This window comes from Mastigoproctus giganteus, chromosome 1, assembly GCF_048544385.1.
Source record: "Mastigoproctus giganteus isolate SK-2022 chromosome 1, ASM4854438v1, whole genome shotgun sequence".
Classification (NCBI taxonomy): Eukaryota; Metazoa; Arthropoda; class Arachnida; order Uropygi; family Thelyphonidae; genus Mastigoproctus; species Mastigoproctus giganteus.
The window spans coordinates 148826024-148848667 of record NC_143575.1 but is presented as its reverse complement, the minus strand read 5'-3'; the positions used below and the strand labels follow the sequence as shown (position 1 = coordinate 148848667).

The 22644-nt window shown below is 38.4% G+C and overlaps 1 protein-coding gene across 1 annotated transcript in view; it reads right to left on the bottom strand.

Annotated features, from left to right (window-relative positions):
• The window catches only part of LOC150091190 (integrin alpha-9-like), a 570795-nt gene that overhangs the window by 392010 nt on the left and 156141 nt on the right, over window positions 1-22644 (bottom strand). The window contains exon 10 of the mRNA XM_090382714.1: window positions 19714-19863. Coding sequence (XP_090238840.1) covers window positions 19714-19863 — 150 coding nt within the window. The remainder of the gene's footprint in view (window positions 1-19713; window positions 19864-22644) is intronic.

Below are 22644 nucleotides of genomic sequence, written 5' to 3'. Positions count from 1 at the left end.
AAGATCTAAATTATCAAAAATATTAAATATCAACAACAGCAAGAATGATTAGAAGGCAGCAGCCAAAATATTATAAAATAAGGGGTGTCAATGGAAATTTTGGTAGTCAAGGGCTCCAATTTTAAGAGGGAGGATTATACCACGTTTAGGAGCATCTTAGGCTGCACCAACTGCGGTGGCAATTACACATCACTGAATATGAATGTCCTGTGAAAAAATTTAAGGAAATTATCACAGAAGCCATAAGCATACAAGGTGCAGCCATCAAATAATGAGACTGCACATGCAGCCCCTACACACCAAGTGACACCTGTGAAACAAAGACACAGCAGCTGAGCTTAAACCTTTCCCTGGTTGGCTGCCAAGTCAATATGCTCATTCACTTTGCAGTGAAATTGGGTTTTCATTATCTTGTGCTTTTGCAGTTTGCAATAAAAATGATAGACATAAAAATTGAACAACAAATCACTCTAAAAGTTTAACAAAACTAAAGAAAGAACCAACTAAAAGTTATGAGTTGCTACATCAAGTTTATAGGGAATATACTATGTCAAGAGCTCACATTTGAATAGCATAAAAGATTTTTAGAAGAAAGAGAGAATATGGAAGACTGAACAACCAGGCCATCCATTGATGGACTGTGTAAGGACATTGATTAGAAGTGATCATCATTTAAGCATGAGAATGGCTGCATCAGAACTCAACATCTACAAAGAAACAGTTAGAAAAATTTTGTCTGTTTCTTTGTTGATATTAAGTTACTGAAAATTTAACTGCCAGGAGAAAAGTGACTGCCAAGATGACACCAAAAATTCTGAATGAAGATCAAAGTATGAGAAGACTCCAAGATTGTGAAGATGTTTTGAAAAAAACAGAAGGTCCAGACTTTCTGAGTACTGTGATTACTTGCAATGAAATTTGGCAGTTCCAGTATGACCCAGAAACTAAAAGACAGTGCAATGGAAGACAAAACTTCAATATTCCCCAGACCAAAAAAAGCAAGAATGTCAAAATTAAAATTGGTAATACAGTAATTCAAGAGTTCAGTGGGAAATTAATGTCAACAATGTTTTAAAGGATTTTTTAATTGGGCTTCTCTTACTAAATTAAAAATCTCACCATCCAAAACTGGTATGATGGTTTTTAAAAGGTCATATTTCTGCAAACAGACCTCCACTCATCAAAATTAATAGCCTTTTGTGACAACTAAATATTTGGGTCTTAAAATTGATAATCAACTAATGTTTAGCTCCATATTACTCATCTTGCAAATAAAATTAAAAAATTTAAAGCAATGTTTGTTCATATTTCTAGGCAGAAGTGGGGGACTTAGTGCAAAAACCCTTCATCTTATGTACAAAGCTTTTGTTTTTCCTATTGTTATTTATGGCTGGAGCCTGGTTTCATCATACCAGACTCCTAACCATTCAAAGCTTAATTCTATTCAGCATACTTTCATTTTTGCCCTTGTTCATACTTATCCCATGGCCTCTACTCCTGCACTCAAAATTCTTGCTGGTGCTCTTCCTCTTGACCTTCTGTTAGTACATAAATAGCTTTCTTATCATATTCAACAAGGTTATTCTTATGAAATTAAAGGCATTAATTGACCCTGAAGCATCTTCTAAAGAAAGAAAAATCTAGCTGTTTCCAAATTTTAATTTCTCGTTGGCAAGAACATTGGTCTTCCTCATTCAAAGGTAGAACTAATAGGTTTTTTTCCATCTGTCTCCCTTTTCAACAAGGCTACTTTGCAGTGGTTAACTCTGAGCTCACTTACTTGTTATATCCTTTCCAGCCATGGCTCAATGAATACCAAACTATTTTATTTCAACCTTTCCATAATACAGTTTTATTTTTGTAGTGCTCCTGAGGATATTCCCCAAATATTATTCTACTTTCCAAATCCTCTAGAAATTTACAAATCTAGAAGTTTACAAATCCTCTAGACAAAGGTTATTTACAAGCACTGGTCCTGAAAATATATTTGTGTCCTCTAAAAATAACTTTCAAGCACTGCAAGACTATACTCTTGAGGTCTTCTCATTATGGAAGACTTCTACCAACTAATAACCTACAATTTTCATAAAGTACAAGTAGAATTTGAATCCTTGACTGAAAGTACTTATGTAATGTTTCAGATGATATTTTGACTTGAAAAACATACTTCTAAAATACTGTCAACTAAACTTTTGAGACTTGTCTCTTAATTCTATTATTACTGCTTACTGATTTCATACTTTCTAATCACATAGCATGACTGCTCAGACATGAACCTATATCTCAATTCTCTGTATACAGGGTGTTTCAAAAGTGATGATCAATAATTTAAAGGTGAAAAAAAAGCCTAGTAAACACGGTTCCTTAAGTGAATCGTTTTCAAGATATTGCACATTTTTAATTGGGATCCACCACTGACAAGGTGAACTGTACAGAGTTAGGATCAACCACTGATTGTTTTTTTAGGTTAGGTTATGCTCATTCTCTCCCTTTCCCCGCTCTCAAGCTCTTAGATGTAGCAGGCATACTAGTACTTGTCAAAGGATAGTCAACATGGAAAGAGGTTACAGCAACAGAGTATGCGGACATGCACTTCATTTATTGTAAAGCCAACGGCAGCACACTCGAGGCTGTATGTTTGTACCAAGAAGCATTTCCCCGCCGAAGGCAGCCCAACAGGTACACATTCATCAGGGGAAACAACACCTTAGAGAACATGGGCGCTTTGCACATGGAGTACGAGCAGGCAGACCCAGAAGCATAACACCTGATGTTGAGGAAAGGGTCTTAGAAAGAACAGAACAAAATCCAGGAATTTTGACAAGGAGGATTTCTCTACAAGAGCATGTACTGAGTCATAGCAGTGTGTGTGTGTGGCGAATTTTTACATCGCCAATTACTGTACCCCTACCACATCCAGTGTGTACAAGGTCTCAGCAATACAGACTACCCTTCCAGAGTGAACTTCTGCCAGTGGATGCAACAACAGTGTGTCCTGAACTCCCAATTTTTAAACATTTTGTTCACTAACGAAGCTGGGTTTACTCGTGATGATATTTTTAATTTTCATAACTGTCACATTTGGTCCAACGAAAATCCTAATGAAATTCATGAGTCACAACATCAGCAAAATTTCTCGTTGAATGTCTGGGCAGGACTAAATTGGACAACATTTTCTGAAAAACAGGCTAACAGGAGAGCTGTATCTTCAGTTCCTGCAGAATGTTCTTCCAGACCTTCTTGATGATGATAATGTTCCACTTTAGCAACGCCAGAACATGTGGTTTATGCATCATGGTGCACTGGCACATTTTGCTCGAGTTGTGGCTCGGATGGTCAACGGTGGATAGGTAGTGAGCTCTGTAATGTGGCCTCCCAGATCACCAGATTTAAATCCTATGGATTTTTGTATCTGGGGTCATGAAAAAAGCTTGGTACACATTTCTGACATTAATACAATTGAGGAATTGCAGCATCGGGTTGAAGGGGCATTTCAGCAAATCTGAAATGACCAGGAATGCCTGAGAGGATTTGCAACTCAATGCAGAGAAGACTACAAAGCTGCATACGGATAGCATTTTGAACACCTTTTGTAGCATCCTGTAACATGTAACATCTGTAGAATCCTGTGGTGTTGAAACCAAAAATGTATTATCTTCTGTTTAATAAAACCACCCTTAGCAAAGGATTCACAGCTTTTTACTAAACTAGTGCTCTCATAACAGATAATGTGGATTATCTCAAAAATGGTTCATTTGCAGCCCGATGTTCACTGGGACTTTTTTTGCTTATTTTAGTTTGTACTTTTCACCTTTAAATTACTGACCATCATTTTTGAAATACCCTGTATAACTTGTGTAAATGTAATGACTGTAATTCCCATTTGACCAATTTAGACTTAATGACTAATTGTTTATTGTATTGGTTTGGTTAATGTTGCTTAGTTGCACCTGCAAGTTGCATGGCTTTTCTTTTTTTAGTTATCTTATTATTTAATTTAATTTTTAATTAATTTATTTATTATTTTTTTTTTTGGCTGGTAGTTGAGATGTGGGCTGTCTTAACTACCCATTGGTATTGCATTACCTCCAGTGGGTGTGGGATATTGTCTGTTTCAGGACCAGCATACAAGATTGTTAAGGTGGGCTAAAATACATACTTAGTTGTGGCCTACATCCCTGTGGTATAGATAGACACCAGGCAGGCTTTCCTGGTGACTAAGTGGCCAGAAACAACTAAACAACGCAACAACACTTTCACTGCACAAACACAACATTACACGACTTTCTGGCCTTTTGCAGAGTTCTGTATCATCACAGTGTACCATGAGAGGGTTGAACTCAAGTTCTGAAGCCAGTCTGCATAAGATACTAAACATGTCTGCAAAATCAAAATTGAAAAACCATGCTTCTTGTTTTCTTCAATTATAAAGGAATTATTATGGCTGAACAGCCAACTAAATCACAGTCAATTAAACTTAATTTACTAGCAAGTAACAGTGTCATGATGAACTGAAAACAACAAATGAAGAGCAAAATACACAACAATGAAATGAATAAATTTGATTATACTGAGCTATGCAAAGCCATTAGAAAGAGACTCAGAGAGGACATAAGAAGATTTAGCATTAGCATTAGCATTAGCAGAGGCATATGATGCAAGAAAGCAAGCTTATTCAGCATCAGCCAAAAAAAAAAAAAAAAACCACACACCACTCCCATTTCACCCCTCCGTTCGTTCGAAATACCTGTCCAGTTGAGCTTTAAATTTGTTTAGGCTATCAACTTCAACAACAAGTGATGGAAGTCGGTTCCACCAACCAACCACCCGCTGGCCAAAGGCAAATTTCCGCACATCTATCCGACATCCGTCCTTCCTCAATTTGAATTTATGCCCTCTGAGGTGATTATTCTGAGCAAGATGAAGAATCCCATTGGCATTGAGCATGCTCAAACCATTCAAAGCCTTATACACCTCTATCAGATCACCTCGCCGGTGCCTAGTCTCCAGACTCTGTAATTTGCAAAACTTAAGCCTTTCTTCGTAAGAGCAACCCTGTGTTCCATTACTAATCTTGTTGCCCTTCTCTGTACCCGTTCCAGCAGCTCTACATCCTTCTTGAAATGAGGCCTCCAGACCTGTATACAGTACTCAAGATGTGGCCTAACCATTGCCTTATACAAGGGAATAATCACCTCCTTATCCCTGCTAGAAAAATTCCTGTATATCATTGACAAGACACCATGAGCTACTCTTGCAGCTCGTCTGCACTGCTCAGAGAACTTCATATCTGCCTGCACAACTACCCAAAGGTCCTTTTCATTCTCCACCACTGTCAGTGTAGTACCGCAGAGTTGATACGTTGCTCTGGGGTTACTGTTTCCCATATGTAGTACTTTACATTTGTCAATGTTAAACTTCATTTGCCACCTCTCAGCCCATCTGTTCAACCTTTCCAGATCCTGTTGCAGCAGCATAGCGTCAGTAGTGTCCTTAACAACCCTGCCAACCTTTGTATCATCTGCAAACTTGGACATTAAACTTGATATCCCATCATCAATATCATTCATAAACACCGAAAACAACAACAGACCCAACACTGAACCCTGAGGAACTCCACTAATAACATTAGTCCACGTTGAGCAGTGTCCATTGATTACCACTCTCTGTCTTCTGCCACTCAACCATCCCCTTATCCATAGCAGCAATTTGCCTCCAATGCCACACTGCTCCAATTTGTGCAGCAGTCTTCCATGTGCAACAGTATCAAAAGCCTTTCTAAGATCCAAATATATAATATCAAAGTTATTCCCTGCATCCAGTTCTTTTGTGACTACATCATAGTATCCAATCAAATTGGTCAGGCAAGACCTGCCCTTAACAAAACCATGCTGCATCTGAGCTATAACTGAATTCTTGTCTAGATGATCCTGCAGTGCTTCTTTAACCAGTGCCTCCATTAATTTACCTGGAACAGAAGTTAAACTAACAGGTCTATAATTACTTGTGTCAGCCTTTGATCCTCCTTTGTGAATTGGGGTTACATTTGCACATCTCCAGTCTATGGGTACCTCCCCTGAGTCCAAAGAAGCTCTCATAATTATGGCCAGGGGTTTGCTTACTTCCTTTGCTGCCTCCTTTAATATAACTGGATAGATCCCATCCACCCCAGGTGCTTTTTTTATGTTTATCCTCAACAATCTCTCCTCCACTTTCTTCTCAGTTATTACAAAATCATCCAGCTCACTGCCAATGTTTACTTTACCTACATCATTCTCCTTCCTGAATAACTCCTCATGCGTGAATGTAGATGCAAAATACTCGTTTAGATTGTTAGCAACCTGAGCAGGATCCTCAACTGTTGAACCATCAATATCCAGTGGACCAATCTGATTCATCCCTTTCCTTCTTGAGTTTAAATATGTAAAGAACTCTTTTCTGTTTTTCTTTGCATCCTTTGCCAAGGATTTTTCGTAGTCTGCCTTTGCCTGCCTAATCTCCTTTGTGACTTGGTTACAGACCAACTTATATCTATCATAGGCTTCCATGTCACCCATTAATTTGTATGTATCCCATGCATTTTTCTTCTCTGCCACCTGTCTCATTAGTTCATCTGACAACCATTTAGGCCTAAACCTTGAACAATATTTCTTAGTTGGTATGTAAAGCCTGGTAGCCTCCAAGATTAGTTCCTTGAATGCTTCCCATTTTGAGTTTGCTGTTGGTAACATCATCAGTTGGTCCCACTGTATAGAATTTAAATACTGTCTCAGACCATCATAGTCGCCTTTACGAAAACAAAAACCCTTCCCTTTACCTCTGATGGTAGTTACCTCCTTGAGTAAATCCCACTTCAACACACTGTGATCACTGCCAGCTAGTGGTTCATTTATCTGCAGATTCTTAATGCATGAAGAATCACTACTGATAATCAGATCAAGAGTATTGCTCCCTCTTGTTGCCTCACGAACATGCTGATGTAGAAAACAATCATCCAATAAATCCACAAAAGCCTTGCTAGTGTGCGAGTGACCAACCCACAAATTCCAGTCAATATCTGGGAAATTAAAATCCCCCATTATAAGACTCTCTGATTTACTGGCCCACTCTATTTCCCTGTACAATATCTTATTATACTCATCAGAGTCATTAGGCCTATAGCACACTCCTACTCGCAATTTTGATTCCCCTATGCTTATGTCACACCAAACTGACTCGACACTGCCCTGTCCGTCGATGTCGACTGGCTTCACTTCCTTGGACTTTATGTGTTTCTTAACTAATAGCATAACCCCTCCTCCCCTCCTGTCCTGTTTGTTTTCCACTACCCTCAGGGGTAGTGGAAAACAAAAAATGCCTGGAGGTAATTGTGCAGTCAGATATAAAGTATTCAGAGCAGTGCAGACAGGTGCCAGAACAGGTCATGAGGTCTTGTCAATGATAAAAAGAAACTTTGCTAGTAGGGATAAGGAGGTGATTATCATTTTGTATAAGGGAATGGTCAGACTACACCTCGAGTACTGCATACAGGTCAGGAGGCCTCATTTTAGGAAGGATGTAGAGTAGCTAGAACAAGTACAGAGAAGGGTAACGAGATTGGTGAGAGGAACAATGGAGTGCTCTTAACAAGAAAAGCTTTTAAGTTCTGCAAATTGAAGAGTCAGAGACTAGGCACCTGTGAGGTGGTCCGATTGAGGTTTATAAGGCTTTGAATGGTTTGAGCAAACTCAATGCTGATGGAATTCGTCCTCTTGCACAGATTACGCACTTGAGGAGGCATAAATTCATATTGATTAAAGACAGTTGCAGAACGGATGTGCAGAAATTTGCCTTTAGCCAGCAAGTGGTTGATTGCTAGAACAAACTTCTATCTGTCATTGTGGAAGTTGATAGCTTAACTAGATTCAAGGAAGAACTGGACAAAAGTTTGGAGCTTTGAATGGAGAGGTGAAATGGGAAGTGCGGGGTTTTTTTTGGCTGGCGGTGTATAAGCTGGATTTCTTGCATTATATAGCACTGCTAATGCTAATAAATTATGTGAATAAGCATTCAGAATATATGACTATCATTTTCACTTTTAACTGCTACATATATTTTTGAAAATATCATAAAACACCAAACAAATGTGGCTGTTTTCAAGATATTATTATACATAGAGAACCATGTGTCTCACTAAATGTTATACCAAATTTTTTTGCCATCTTATCAAAGAACATTATCAAAGTAAAATTATTGACAAATTAATGACATTTATCCCCCCCCTCTCTCTCTCCCTCTCTCTCTCTCTCTTCCTGTTCGAGAAAGGTCTGAAAACATTTTGCATTTTGCACATTTTTCTAAGGGAGAGGGTGTTGAGTGTCATATGTTAAACCGGTGAATTCAAGCCCCAAAAAATATAAGTTTTTTTTTAAATTTTTGCCATTTTATTTACTTAATTGTCATATTATATCGTACTTTATAAGTAACTTTATAGTGCTAGTTATTTTTATTTTAGACAGAGATTTTGTAGGTTACTATTCAATATACGTATAACCATTGTTTTGTTTGAATCCTGCTGCCATTGTTATAATATAGAGGAATTGTAGGGAATTCAATTTTTTCAATTGTGGTAAACAGCTAGCTCTAACGTAAAATTTGATAGCATAATACATAGCACCGTACTAGGAATCCGTTGGCTTAGTATAATGCTGTCAATTAATCAATTAAATTTATAAATCTTGTTAATTTTTATTGTTAATTAAATTGTATTTAAACAGAAATCATGCCCCAGACTAGAGCAGTAAAGCAATGTGCACAAAGTAGCGGGAGTGCTGTGGCTTGGGGGAGAAATGTTTGCAGACTTTCTGGAACAGGACATGATTTAGCCATGGAAGTAGTCCTTGTGTGTGCTAGGTGCAGAGAGTATCAAGAAATTAGGTGCCAAATTAACCCCGGGGGCTCACATCTGGTGAGTATGGGCTTGGCAAACCCAGTCCTGAGCTGGATATCATCATTCTCCTCTTTGTTGGTGATTCCTTTCTACTTCTCTCTCTCTCTCTCTCTCTCTCTCTCAGGGGGTAATTTGGGATTTTTTTTTTTTTTTTTTTTTTCGCTGGTGCAGCATAAGCCTCAGGCTTCCTTGTACCATATGGCTAATAATAATAATAATAATAATAATAACTCAGTGTTCTGATGGGTATTTATGAGAGTTTGAAGAGTTGGGTAGATGCCCTCGAAGGAATTAAATTGGGGGCCTATCAAACTCTCAGCTGACCAATTCAGTGATCACTCTTGCACCAGGGATCACTCTTGTGCACCAGGCAACAGAGCAGCAATCTTCCAGCACAATATGATGGTCCCACAGGACCTATGATCACTCTTTGATTCAATGATCACTCTTGCACCAGGGATCACTCTTGTGCACCAGGCAACAGAGCAGCAATCTTCCGGCACAATATGATGGTCCCACAGGACCTAGTTATTTTAGGAGACTCATAATATATTGTGTAAAAAGGACAGGTGGAATAGGACCAGGGCATGTCTGCCAGGGACAAAAGTTGATGACAATGTAGAGCAGATATCATCTTTTAAGGGCACAAATGGTGATACTGTTGCACACGTTGGCACTAATGACATTAAGAGTAGGAGATCTGCTGATTTAACTAACACAAGTACAATGTTGAAAAAAAAAAAAAAGCCGTGAGTTAGGATTAAATTTGAAAGTGTCTACAATTCTATCCAAACACGATATGATGGAGTACATGATGAGAGCCTTGTCAATCAATTCAGCCCTGGAGAGATTGTGCAAGGCTCATGAGTTAGAATTTTTCTCAGTGTGCTTCTTAACAGGACAGATGGCTTCTACAGAGATGAGATACACTTAAATAGAAGGGGTGCAAGTATGTTTCTGATGCTATTGAGGCAGTGTTAGGTGAATCAGAAAACTGCTAGCTTGGGGAGATTCACAGACTAAAAGATTAACAGTAGCTGTAGGCAGAGGAAAAAGTGATTCTTTCACTGCTTCTATTAGAATGAGCAGAGGCCTGAAGGGCAGGGTGCTGTGGATTTCAGGGTGCAAGAGGGTCTAGAAATGTTGGGCAGATGAACTGAGAAGTAGCAACTGAAGTTTAACATTGACAAATACAAAGTACTGCATACGGCTAGAAGTAAGCCCAGAGAAATGTACCAACTGTGTGGTACTACACTTAGGATGGTATAAAATGAAAAAGACCTGGGAGTAATTGTGCAGTCAGATATGAAGTTTTCTGAGCAGTGCAGACAAGCTGCCAGAGCAGGTCATGAAGTGTTGTCAATGATATACAGGAATTTTGCTAGTAATGAAAAGGAGGTGATTATCCCTTTGTATAAGGCAATGGTCAGACCTTGATTACTGCACACAGGTCTGCAGGCCTCATTTTAGGAAGGATGTAGGGTTGCTTGAGCAAGAACAGAGAAGGGCTACAGGACTGGTGAGGGGAAACGAAGGAGTCTTCTTACCAAGAAAGGCTGCAGGGGCATAAATTTAAATTGAGGAAAGACAGTTGTCGAACAGATGTGCGGAATTTGCCTTTAGCCAGAGGGTAGTTGATTGCTGGACCAAACTTTCATCTGTTGTGGAAGTTGATAGCTTAAATAAATTCAAGGAAGAACTGGACACACTTTTAGTGTGAATGAATGTGTGAAATGTTTTTTTTTTTTTTGGCTGATACTATATAAGCTTGTTTTCCTTGTATCACATGCCTCTTCTACTACTACCACTACACAAACATAAAATGCATCACAGTATATACCTTATAATGCAGAATATAAGGTATATTGTGTTAGGTATGATATCCAACATTGTTTTGCACATTCCACATAGATTATACAGCTTGACTGGCATACCAAATAACCAATTTATGAACCATAGTGAAATGATGAAATTCCATATATAAATTTGTAGAGTTTTAAAAAAACCTGATTTAACATCAAAGCTTTATACATTTACTGCTTTTTTACAAAAAAGGCAGAGAAATACTGCATCAGCATTAGAAGAGGCATATGATGCAAGGAAGCAAGCTTATACATCAGCTACCTTAAAAAAAAAAAAAACTTCCCATTTTGCCCACCCATTTACTCCAAAAGTTTGTCTTGTTTTGTCTTAAATTTACTTAAACTCTCAACTCCCACAATGACAGATGGAAGCTTCTTCCACAATCAACCACCACTGTCTAAAGGTAAATTTCCACATGTCATTCTACAACTGTCTTTCTTCAATTTGAATTTATGCCCCCTCAGGTGCGTAATCTGAGAAATAAGAATTCCATCAGCATCGAGTTTGCTCAAACCATTCAAGGTCGAATAAACTTCAAATGGATCACCTCACAGGTGCCTAGTCTCCAGACACTGCAATTTGCCAAACTTAAGTCTTTCTTGGCAAGAGAAACCCTTTGGTCCATTCACCAATTTTGTTGCCCTTCTCTGTACTCGTTCCAGCAGCTCTGCATCTTTCCTAAAATGAGGCCTCCAGACCTGTATGCAGTACTCAAGGTGTATCCTGACAATTACCTTATACAAGGGGATAATCACCTCCTTATCCCTGCTAGTAAAATTCCTGTATATCATTGCCAAGTCCCCATAAGCTACTCTTGCAGCTTGTCTGCACTGCCTAGAAAACTTCATATCTGACTACAAAATTACCCACTGGTCTTTTTCATTCTCCAAGTATAGTACCACACAGATGTATGTTACTCTGGGGTTAATGCTACCCATATACAGTACTTTGCATATGTCAATGATAAACTGAAGTTTCCACCTCTCAGCCTCCACTCAACTTTTTTAGATCCTGTTGCAATAGTGTATTGTCATTAACAACCTGCCAACCCTCATATCAACTGCAAACTTGGACATTAACCCTGATATGCTTCATCAATATCATTGATAAATACAGAAAACAACAATGAGCCTAACACCGAACCCTGGGCTACTCTACTAATAACATTAATCCTTGAAGAGTTGTGTCCATTGATTGCCACTCTATCTTCTCCCACTCAACCATCCCTTAATGCCATACTGCTCCAATTTGTACAGTAGTCTTCCATGTGCAACAGTATCAAAAGCTTTCCTAAAATCCAAGTATATGATATCAAAATTATTTTTTGCATCCAGTTCCTTTGTGACCACATCATAATATCCAATGAAATTGTTTATACAAAGCTTCCTCTTAACAAACACATGCTGTGTCTGAACTATAACTACAGTCTTGTCTAGATGATCCTGTAATGCTCCTTTAACCAGTGACTCCATTATTTTCCCTGGAACAGAAGTTAAACTAACAGGTCTGTAATTAGTAGTGTTACCATTTGATCCCACTTTGTGAACTGGGGATACATTAGCAAATCTCCAGTCCATGGTACCTCTAAGGATGGTGAGCACAGGCCCAGACCTGTATATGCAGCATTCAAGATGTGGTCAGTCTATTGCTTTATACATTGGGATTATCACCTGATTATCCCTGCTGGCAAAATTCCTGCATATCGTTTGACAAAACCCATGAGCTGTCCTGAAAGCCTGTCTGCATTCCTCAGAGAATGTTGTATCTGATTGCACTATTACCTCAGGGCTTTTTCATTTTTCCCTACGCTCAGTATAGTACCACACAGTTGCTATGTTACTCTAGGGTTAGTGCTACCCATATTTAGTAGTTTGCATTTATCAATGTTAAACTTCAATTGCCACCTCTCAATCCATCTGCCTAACCTTTCTAGATCCTGTTGCAGCAGCACACTATTATTACTGACATTAACCACAAAGCCAATCTTGTATCATCTGCAAACTTGGATATTAAGTCTGATATACCTTCATCAATATCATTAATAAATATAGAAACAACAATGGTCCAATGCTGAACCCTGAGGTACTCCAATAAAAACATTAGTCCATGAAGAGCAGTGTCCATTGATTTCCATCTGTCTTCTCTCACTCAACCATACTTTTAACCATAGCAGCAACTTGCTCTTAATGCCACTTTGCTGTAATCTGTACAGCAGTCTTTTATGTGCAACAGTTTCAAAAGTCTTCCTGAAATTCAAGTATAAGATATCAAAATTATTTTTTGCATCCAGTTCCTTTGTGACCACAGTGTAGTAACCAATCAGTGGTCAAACAAGATCCCTAACCCCCCAACGAACCCATGCTATGTTTGAAGTATAATTGTGGCCTTGTCCAGATGATCCTGCATTACTACTTTTACCAGTGACTTGTATTTTCCTTGGAAGAAATTACAAGCCAGGTAATTACTGATATCACTCCCTTTGCAAATTGGTGATACATTAGCACATCTCCAGTCTGTGGGGACCTCTCCTGAATGCAAGGATCCAATAATAATTATGGCTAAGGGTTTACTTACTTCCTTCGCTGCCTCCCTTAATATAACTGGATAGATCCTATCCACCCCCAGGCGCTTTCTTATGTTTAACTTCGGCAATTTCTCTTCCACTTTCCATTCAGTTTTTAAAAAATCATATAGCTCCCTGTTAAAGCTTGATGTACTTGCATCTCCTTCCCTAAAGAATTCTTTGTGTGTGAATGTAGATGCAAAATACTCATTCGGTTTGTCAACCTCAGCAGGATCATCAACAGATGAACCATCAATAACAAGTGGACCAAACTGATCCATCCCTTTCCTCCTGGAGTTTACATAAGTAAAGAAATCTTTGCTGTTTCTTTCTCTGCATTCTTCACCAAAGATTTCCTATAACCTGCCCGACCAGCTCTTTTACTTGATTACAGACTAGTTTATATCTACCACAGGCTTCTGTGTCACGTGATAATTTATATGCTTCCCATGCACTATTCCTCTCTGCCACAAGTTTCATGAGTTCATCTGACATCTATTTAGGCTTATACACCAATGACCAAAACATTATGACCACCTACTTAATATGATGTTGGTCCTCCACGTGCAGCCAAAACAGCTCGTACCCAGCAAGGAATGGATACTACAAGATTTCTAAATGTGTCTTGTGGTATCTGGTACCAACACATAACCAGCAGATCCTTTAACTCCTGCAAGGTCCGTGGTTCAGACGCCGCAGATCAGAGTTGCTGTTCCAACACAAACCACATATGCTCGATGGAATTGTCTGGGGAATTTGGAGGCCAGGGCAATACCTGGAAGTCTTCCTCATGTTCTACAAACCAGGCTCGAACAATCCGGGCGGTGTGGCATGGTGCATTATCCTGCTGAAAGACAGCACCACCAGAGGGTAAGACCATTTCCATGAAAGGGTGTACCTGGTCAGCAATGATGTTTAGGTAGGTGGCAGACATCAGTGCCCAGCACATGGATGATCAGACCCAGGGTTTCCCAGCAGAACATCACCCAAAGCATGACACCACTGCCACTGGCTTGTTTTCGTCCCATGATGCATCCAGGTGCCATCACTTCCCCAGGTAAACGACACACACCCGGCCATCCACATGGTGAAACAGGAAACGTGATTCATCAGACCAGATGACCTGCTTCCAACACTCAAGGTCCAGTTTCGATGCTCGCATGCCCATTGCAGGCACTGCTGCCAGTGAACCGTGGTTAGCATGGGCACTCGGAGTGGTCTGCAGCTACACAGTCCCATTTTCAGCAGGGTTCGATGTACTGTGTGTTGTGACACATTACTCCTATCACCAGCATTCCATTTACTGGCAAGTTGCACCACAGTCACCCTTCTGTTCCCACGTACCATCCGGGAGCCTTCGCTCACCTCAAGCATTGATGAGCCGTGGTCATCCAATGCCTCACTGGAGGTTCGTGGGTTCCCCCTCGGACCACTTTCGGTAGGCACTAACCATGGCTGACCGTGAGCACCCCACCAGCCATGCCATTTAGATATGCTCTGACCCAGTAGTCTGGCCATTACAATTTGGCCATTGTCAAACTCACTTAAGTCCGCTGCCTTTCCCATCTGAAGAACAAGAGTAACACTGATTAACGGAGTTCAGTATCAGGTGTTTTAATACCGTGTCCTGACCTGTGCATGTGCCATAGTTCGATTTGCATAACGACCCATTGGTCATAATGTTTTGGCTCATCGGTGTATTTTTAAGAGTATTTCCTTAGTTGGTATGAAGAGCCTAGTAGCTTCTATGATTATTTCATTGAACACTTCTGATTTAGAATTTGCTGATGATAACATCATCTGTTGGTCCCAATGTATAGAATTAAAAACTGTTTGAGACCACCATAGTCGCCATTACAAAAGCAAAAACTCATCCCTTACCCTTGATGGTATTTATATCTTTAAATAAATCCCAAATCAATACAGTGTGATTGCTGCTACCTAGTGGTTCTTTTATCTGAAGATTCCTAAATGCCAATTGAATAAATGCCAATTAATGCTAGCACAATAAAAAGGGCATACATAAACTTAAAAAAATAAATAAATAAACATCTATTCAAATATGACTGCTATTTTGATCTTAAAAAAATTCTAGTCTTTTGGACACAGCAAGGCACAATTTCCTCAGAAATTTTCTCAAATTCTCTGCTTACTGACCACTGAATCTCCAGCAAGGACCTATACTTATTACTACTTATTATTAAATATTTTGTCCCTTAAGAATCCCCAAACAAAAAGGAATCGTGAGGCATTAAATATAGTCAGCACACTGGCTATTCAAGGGTACCCCCACTGTCCAATCCATCAACCTGGGAACTTTGTCTAAAAATTAAATACTAAACTGGTGCTCCATTCTGATATAAAAAAAGCAATGCTGAAAACTGATTTTGGACTGCATTAATGGTTTTGTATTTTAGAAGTCTCAGGTAGCTTTCTCCCGTCAGAGAGACCCCAGACTGTCATGTCAGCAGCATTTAAATCCTTGATAAAGAATGGGCTGTTAAGACACCCACACACACACAGTTATGGCAATTAATAGTTCCACTAATTTAAATACTGCTTCATCAGTCCACAAAACATTGTCAATGATATCTGGGTTTGTAACACTCATGGCCAAAAATGTTTGGCAAATTTTAATCTTCTATCTGGGTTGCCTTCATTCCAACTTTATAGCATAAGATGATAAACCTTGAATTTTTAAGTCCATTATGATTGTATTTAAGCATATTTCACACATTTTAAATTAAAAACTTCACATTCACTGATTTTTTTTCAGACTTCTCTTGATATATCCTCTCTTACAAGTCAAACTGTCAGATTTGGAACTTGAAAGAGAGGATATTGAAAGACAGCTGCCAAATTGGCAGATGACACTGAGATAAAAGGTCCATCAGGTGTTGGTACATTGTGCACTGTTTCCATTTTAGCATTAAGCACTAGCAAAGGCACATGATGCAAGAAAGGAAGCTTATACAGCATCAGCCAAAAAAAAAACACCTTATTTTACCCATCCACTCACTTCAAATGTTTGTCAAGTTCTGTCCTGAACCTATTTAAGCTATCAACTTCCACAACAACAGCTGGAAGTCTGTTCCAGCAATCATCTACCAGCTAGCTAAAGGCAAATTTCTGCACATCTATTTTACAACTGTCTTTCCTCAACTTGAATCTATGACCGACTCAGGTTCTTAATCTGAGCAAGCGGAAGTATCCCATCAGCATTGAGCCTGCTCAATCCATTCAAGGCCTTATACACCTCAATCAGATCACCTCGCAGGTGCCTAGTCTTCAGATGCTGCAACTTGCAGAACTTAAGCCTTTCTTCATAAGTGCACCCCTTTGTTCCTCTCACCAAGAAGGGCAACAAGATTGGTGAGAGGAACAAAGCAACTCTACATCCTTCCTAAAATGAGGCCTATAGCAACTCTACATCCTTCCTAATGAGGTCTCCAGCCCTGTATACAGTACTCAATGTGTGGCCTGACCATTGCCTTATACAAAGGGATAGTCACCTCCTTGTCTCTGCTAGCAAAATTCCTATATCGTTGGTGTTCAATCAAAACCTCGTATGTTGAATTCATAAAAAAATTGATTTTGTTTGTAATGAGTTTCATTTTTGGTCCTACAATGCCCTGCAAAACCTCAGAAGCAATCAACTGATCAAAACAAATGTTTAAAGACAATGCAGAAATTTTGCATTGGCTGCATATTGTGACCATCAAAACCTCGTATGTTATGGTTCTCCTGAAAAGTAGTCATTTTCACCATACAAGGTTTTGACAGAATGCCCAATGATATATCATTGACAAAACTCCATGACCTACTCTAGCAGCCTATCTGAACTGATCAGAGAACTTCATATCTGACTGCACAATTACCCCCAGAGTTTTTAATTCTCCACCTCCCTGAGTGTAGTACCACACAGTTGGTACTCTTTTCTTGGGTTACTGCTACCCATAGGCAGTTCTTGCATATGTCAATGTTCAACTTCAGTTGCCACTTCTCAGCCCATCTGCCTAACTTTTCTAGATCCTGTTGCAGTAGCATACTGTCTTTACTGTCATTAATAACCCTGCCAACTTTTGTATCATCTGCAAACTTGGACATTAAGCCTAACATACCTACATCAATATCACTGATAAATACACATAACAACATGGGCCCAGAACCGAATTCTGGGGGACTCCGCTAATAACATTAGTCCACATAGAGCAGTGTCCATTTATTAACACTCTCTGCCATCTCCCACTCAACCATCCCTTTATCCATTGCAGTAACTTGCCCTTAATGCCATATCACTCCAATTTGTACAGCAGTCTTCCATGTGCAACAGTATCAAAAGCTTTTCTGAAATCCAAGTATATGATATCAAAATTATTTTTTGCATCCTGTTCCTTTGTGACCACATTGCAGTATCCAATCAAACTGGTCAGACAAGACTTCCCCTTAACAAACCCATGCTGTGTCTGAGCTATCACTACTGTCTTGTCTAGCTGATCCTGCAATGCATCTTTAACCAGTGACTCCATTATTTTCAAAAGTTACACTAATAGGTGTATAGTTACCTGTATTTGTGAATTGGCAATACATTTGCACATCTCCAGTCCATGGGGACCTCCCCTGACTCTAAGGATGCTCTCGTAATTATGGCTAAGGGTTTGCTCACTTCTCTTGCTGCCTCCATTATAACTGGATAGATTCAATCTGCCTCAGGTGCCTTTTTTTTTTTATGTTTAACTTCAACAATTTCTTCTCCACTTTGCTCTGTTTTACAAAATCGCTTAGTTCCCCATTAGAGTTTGATAAACTTCTGGCATTCCCCTCCTTGAATAACTCCTCATGTGCGAATGTAGATGCAAAATACTCATTCAGTTTTTAGCTACTTGAGCAGGCTCATCAATAGTTGAACCACCTACGTTAAGTGGACCAATCTGTGTATCTGTATACCAACCAAGCGGTAGGTTCTTTCACTAGCAAGAGGGGGTGACAGCATCGCGTTGCACAGGAACCAGGTATCCTGTGAATTCTGTCTTTTCAGTGTATTATTGAAAATGACATGACATGTATGTATTGATTTTGCAGCATGATTAACATATCACTAACTTTTTATTAACATATAAAAATGTTTAAAGTTAACATTGCTGATCTGTTTTATTTACTGCTTATTGAAATGGAATCAAATCTAATCTGAACTGATGCAAATCAGAAACAAGAAAAAAAGAGGGAACCATTTATACAATTCTATCTTTTCATATCTCAACAAAGTGTTACATTTATAGGAAAAGATGAGAGTTATATGTTACCTGATTTAAGAATACTCAGAAAGTAAACAATACCTTGGATACTTTTAGAAGTTTTCTTTTTAATTCTGCAACAGATTATATAGTATATAAACTTAGGGACCAGAAAGGTTCTATCAGTGTTCTTTGATTACAGATCAAAATTTAATTATTAAAAGTAACTAGTATATTTATTTCTTGCCCAACTTTAACCCCAATGAAATCATCTACTTTATTCATAGGGGTCACACAAATTCATTTTATCATTTTTGAGGGGTGAGTTAATTACAAATATGGAAACCTGCTTTGCTGAATATATTACATCTTACTAATAAGTATATTAAATTTAAACATACAAAAGATTCCTATGTACTTTGATTTAACACAGGTTAGATCAAGGAGCACATCCGACTAATAGCAATTTGATTTTCTCACATGCTGTGACATGTCAATATACATTGCTATACAGCTGAATTCTAATAAACAATACCAACTCAAAAGTACAGTATTCTGTTATTTTTTTAAATCTGCTATTTTTAATGTTTGCATTATTTGCTGTTATAACAAATAATTTTAACTAATTAATCATTATACACATATATGGAAAAGGCACAGAAATTAATAATTGTAGACATGGAAATGTCTACATGAATAATTGTAGACATGGGAAGCAAAAATAACAATGAACCACTATTTACTCTAGGTATGAATTATAGTGAAGTTAATAGATCAGCGGTACTTTGGCAACTAACCTATTCAACTACATGCAACTATGGGTACAGCAAAATAGGTTTAAATTGTATATGGGTTAGCCAGTGACCATAACATCAGTCACTTATAGTAATGCCATTTTACTATTTCTGAATACAATTTATGAATACAGCAACACAGCAAATATAGCCTTCAAAATACAACCAAATTTTGAGCTATTCTAAATTTGCAATGGCAAAGTGTTTTATATGTACTTTTTTTATTCTTTCTTCTTTCTTTAATTTAAGACTAAATATAAATACAGTCTATGAAGTAAACCACAAAAAAAGACTAGATGTGCTTTAATTCCTCTTAGAGATATTTCTTACCATGCCATCACTGATGAAGATATATACTCTTCCTTCCTCACCTCCATTATATGACTGAGATGGGTAAAGAGGAGCTCCCACAAGGAGGTCTGTGTATTTATCACCTGTGACATCAACGCCAAGGACTGTTGACCCAAAGTATTCTCCATACTACAAATAATAAAAAATGCAGTTACTTCATTCAGAAATCTTTTTTTTTTTTTTGCTTGCATCATTATATCTTCTTTATTTCTTTCTTCCTTCCTTTTTTTTTTTTTTTTTTTTTTTATATCAAATGAAGTTTAATTGTTTGTAAAATGCTTATTTTTCATTAAGATTATTACTAGTATAATATCGCTGTTATACCACGTGAAATTAATAATATAGTTTATTAAGCTTTCGCCTAAACTACTATCTATTAAGGTAACATTTCAGGTATCTTACCAATACCCATCAACAGACCGCACTGTTGGGGAAACAAAACCCTTCAAACCCTTTCTATTTTCGTTTCCCTAACAGTACGGTCTGATGATGAGTATCGGTAAGATACCTGAAATGTTACCTTAATATATAGTTGTTGTTGTTTGGTTTTTTAGGAGCATTAGCAACTAAGGCCATATTGCTCCGGGAATATGCAGTGGTCATTCCCTGACCTTTCCGCATCCTCCGTATTTGGTGGTGATGGGCTCGAACCCCGGTCTAATCAAGAAGCATGTGCTACGCACTGTTGCTCCTTCCCACCTGGTTACGGAGGCGCCTTAATATATAATAAGTTTAGGAGAAAACTTAATAAACTACATTATTAATTTCACATGGTATAATGGTGGTATTATATTTAGTAATAATCTTAAAGGAAAACAACCATGTATCATCCTTCCCTAAGCTTATTTTTCAGTTTTAGCATAAGAAAAAAATAAATAAATAAAAATTTTTCCAGATGATTGATAACTAACAGATTTAACAGACTTTTGGGCAGTTATTTATTGGGTTGCTTGTGTGCTCCATTCACCTTTTCAGATATTGATTGTCTTATGCTATTATGACTCCAAAAGATGAATGATTCTGTATACAGGGTGTTTCAAAAATGATGGCCAATAGTTTAAAGACGAAAAATACAAACTAAAATAAGCAAAAAAGTCCCAGTGAACATCGGGCCACAAATGAACCATTTTCGAGATAATGCACATTATCTGTTAAAATCTGCCACTGAGTATGAGAGCACTAGTTTAGAAAAAAGCTGTGAATCCTTTGCTAAGGGTGGTTTTATTAAACAGAAGATAATACATTTTTGGTTTCAACACCACAGGATTTTATAGATTTACATGTTACAGGATGTTACAAAAGGTGTTCAAAATGCTGTCCTTGCATCCGTACGCAGCTTTATAGTCTTCTTTGCATTGAGTTGCGAATGCTCTCAGGCAGTCCTGGGTTATTTCTGATTTGCTGAAAGGTTCCTTCAACCAGACACTGCAATTCCTCAACTGTGTTAATGTCAGAAGTGTACACTAAGCTTTTTACATGATCCCTGTTAGCCTGTTTGGCAGAAAGTGTGGTCCAATTAGATGGTCTCCTAGTAGTCCTGCCCAGATATTCAATGAGAAACGTTGCTGATGTTGTGACTTGTGAATTGCATTAGGATTTTCGTCGAACCAAATGTGACAGTTATGAAAATTAAAATACCATCACGAGTAAACCCAGCTTTGTCAGTGAACAAAATGTTGTTTAAATATTGGGGGTTCAGGACACACAGTTGTTGCGTCCACTGGCAGATGTTCACTCTGGGAGGGTAGTCTGTATTGCTGAGACCTTGTACATGCTGGATATGGTAGAGGTACAGTAATTGGCGACGTAAAATTCGCCACACACACACACACACTGCTATGACTCAGTACATGCTCTTGCAGAGCAACCCTCCTTGTTGAAATTCCTGGATTTTGTTCTATTCTTTCTAAGACCTGTTCCTCAACATCAGGTGTTATGCTTCTGGGCCTACCTGCTCGTACTCCATGTGCGAATCACCCATGTTCTCTAAGGTGTTGACGTTCCCTGATGAATGTGCACCTGTTGGGCTGCCTTCAGCAGGGAAATGCTTCTTGGTACAAACGTGCAGCCTCGAGTGCACTGCTGTTGACTTTACCATTCATGAAGTGCATATTCACGTAGTCTTCGTTACTGTAACCTCTTTCTATGTTGACTATCCTTTGACAAGTACTAGTATGCCTGCTACATCTCAGAGCATTGAGAGAGGGGGGAAAGGGAGAGAATGAACATAACCTAACCTAACCTAAACAAACAAGTCAGTGGTGGATCCCAACTCTGTACAGTTCACCTTGGCGGCGGTGGTGGAACTAAAAATGTGCAATATCACAAAAACGATTCACTTAAGGACCCATGTTTACTAGGTTTTTTTTTTAATATTGTAGTCTGTACAGTTCACTTTAAATTATTGACCATCACTTTTGAAACACCCTGTATATATATATTCTAATGTTCCACAACAGAAAACATCTTATATTATAAAACAAATCATGTAAAGTTTCCGTTCCGTTACGTTAGAAATGAGAATATTCACTTTAATAATGTTTTATCATTTTTCCTAATGACATTCAATTAGGTTAGATTTCCAAATAACAAAATAGTGAATATATAAAATTACATTATGGAAGTAAATTATATTTGTGATGATAACACTAGTGTACTAAATTTTTTTTTTTTTTTTTTTGTTAGTTGTTGGCGCATCGGCTTCTGTGGCCATATTGCACCTCCCAAGGTTTTTGCATTTTCTACTCTGATCCAAGCCCGAGGCGGGATTCGAACAAGCGACCTTTGAGTTGCCAGGCAGGCAGTTTACCCGGCTAGCCCAGTCAGCAGTGTACTAAATTAGCAACAACTATCTAGTGTTTGCTAAGACAGTAAATCCCACAACATGTAACTGCCCAAGAAGGGGAGAAA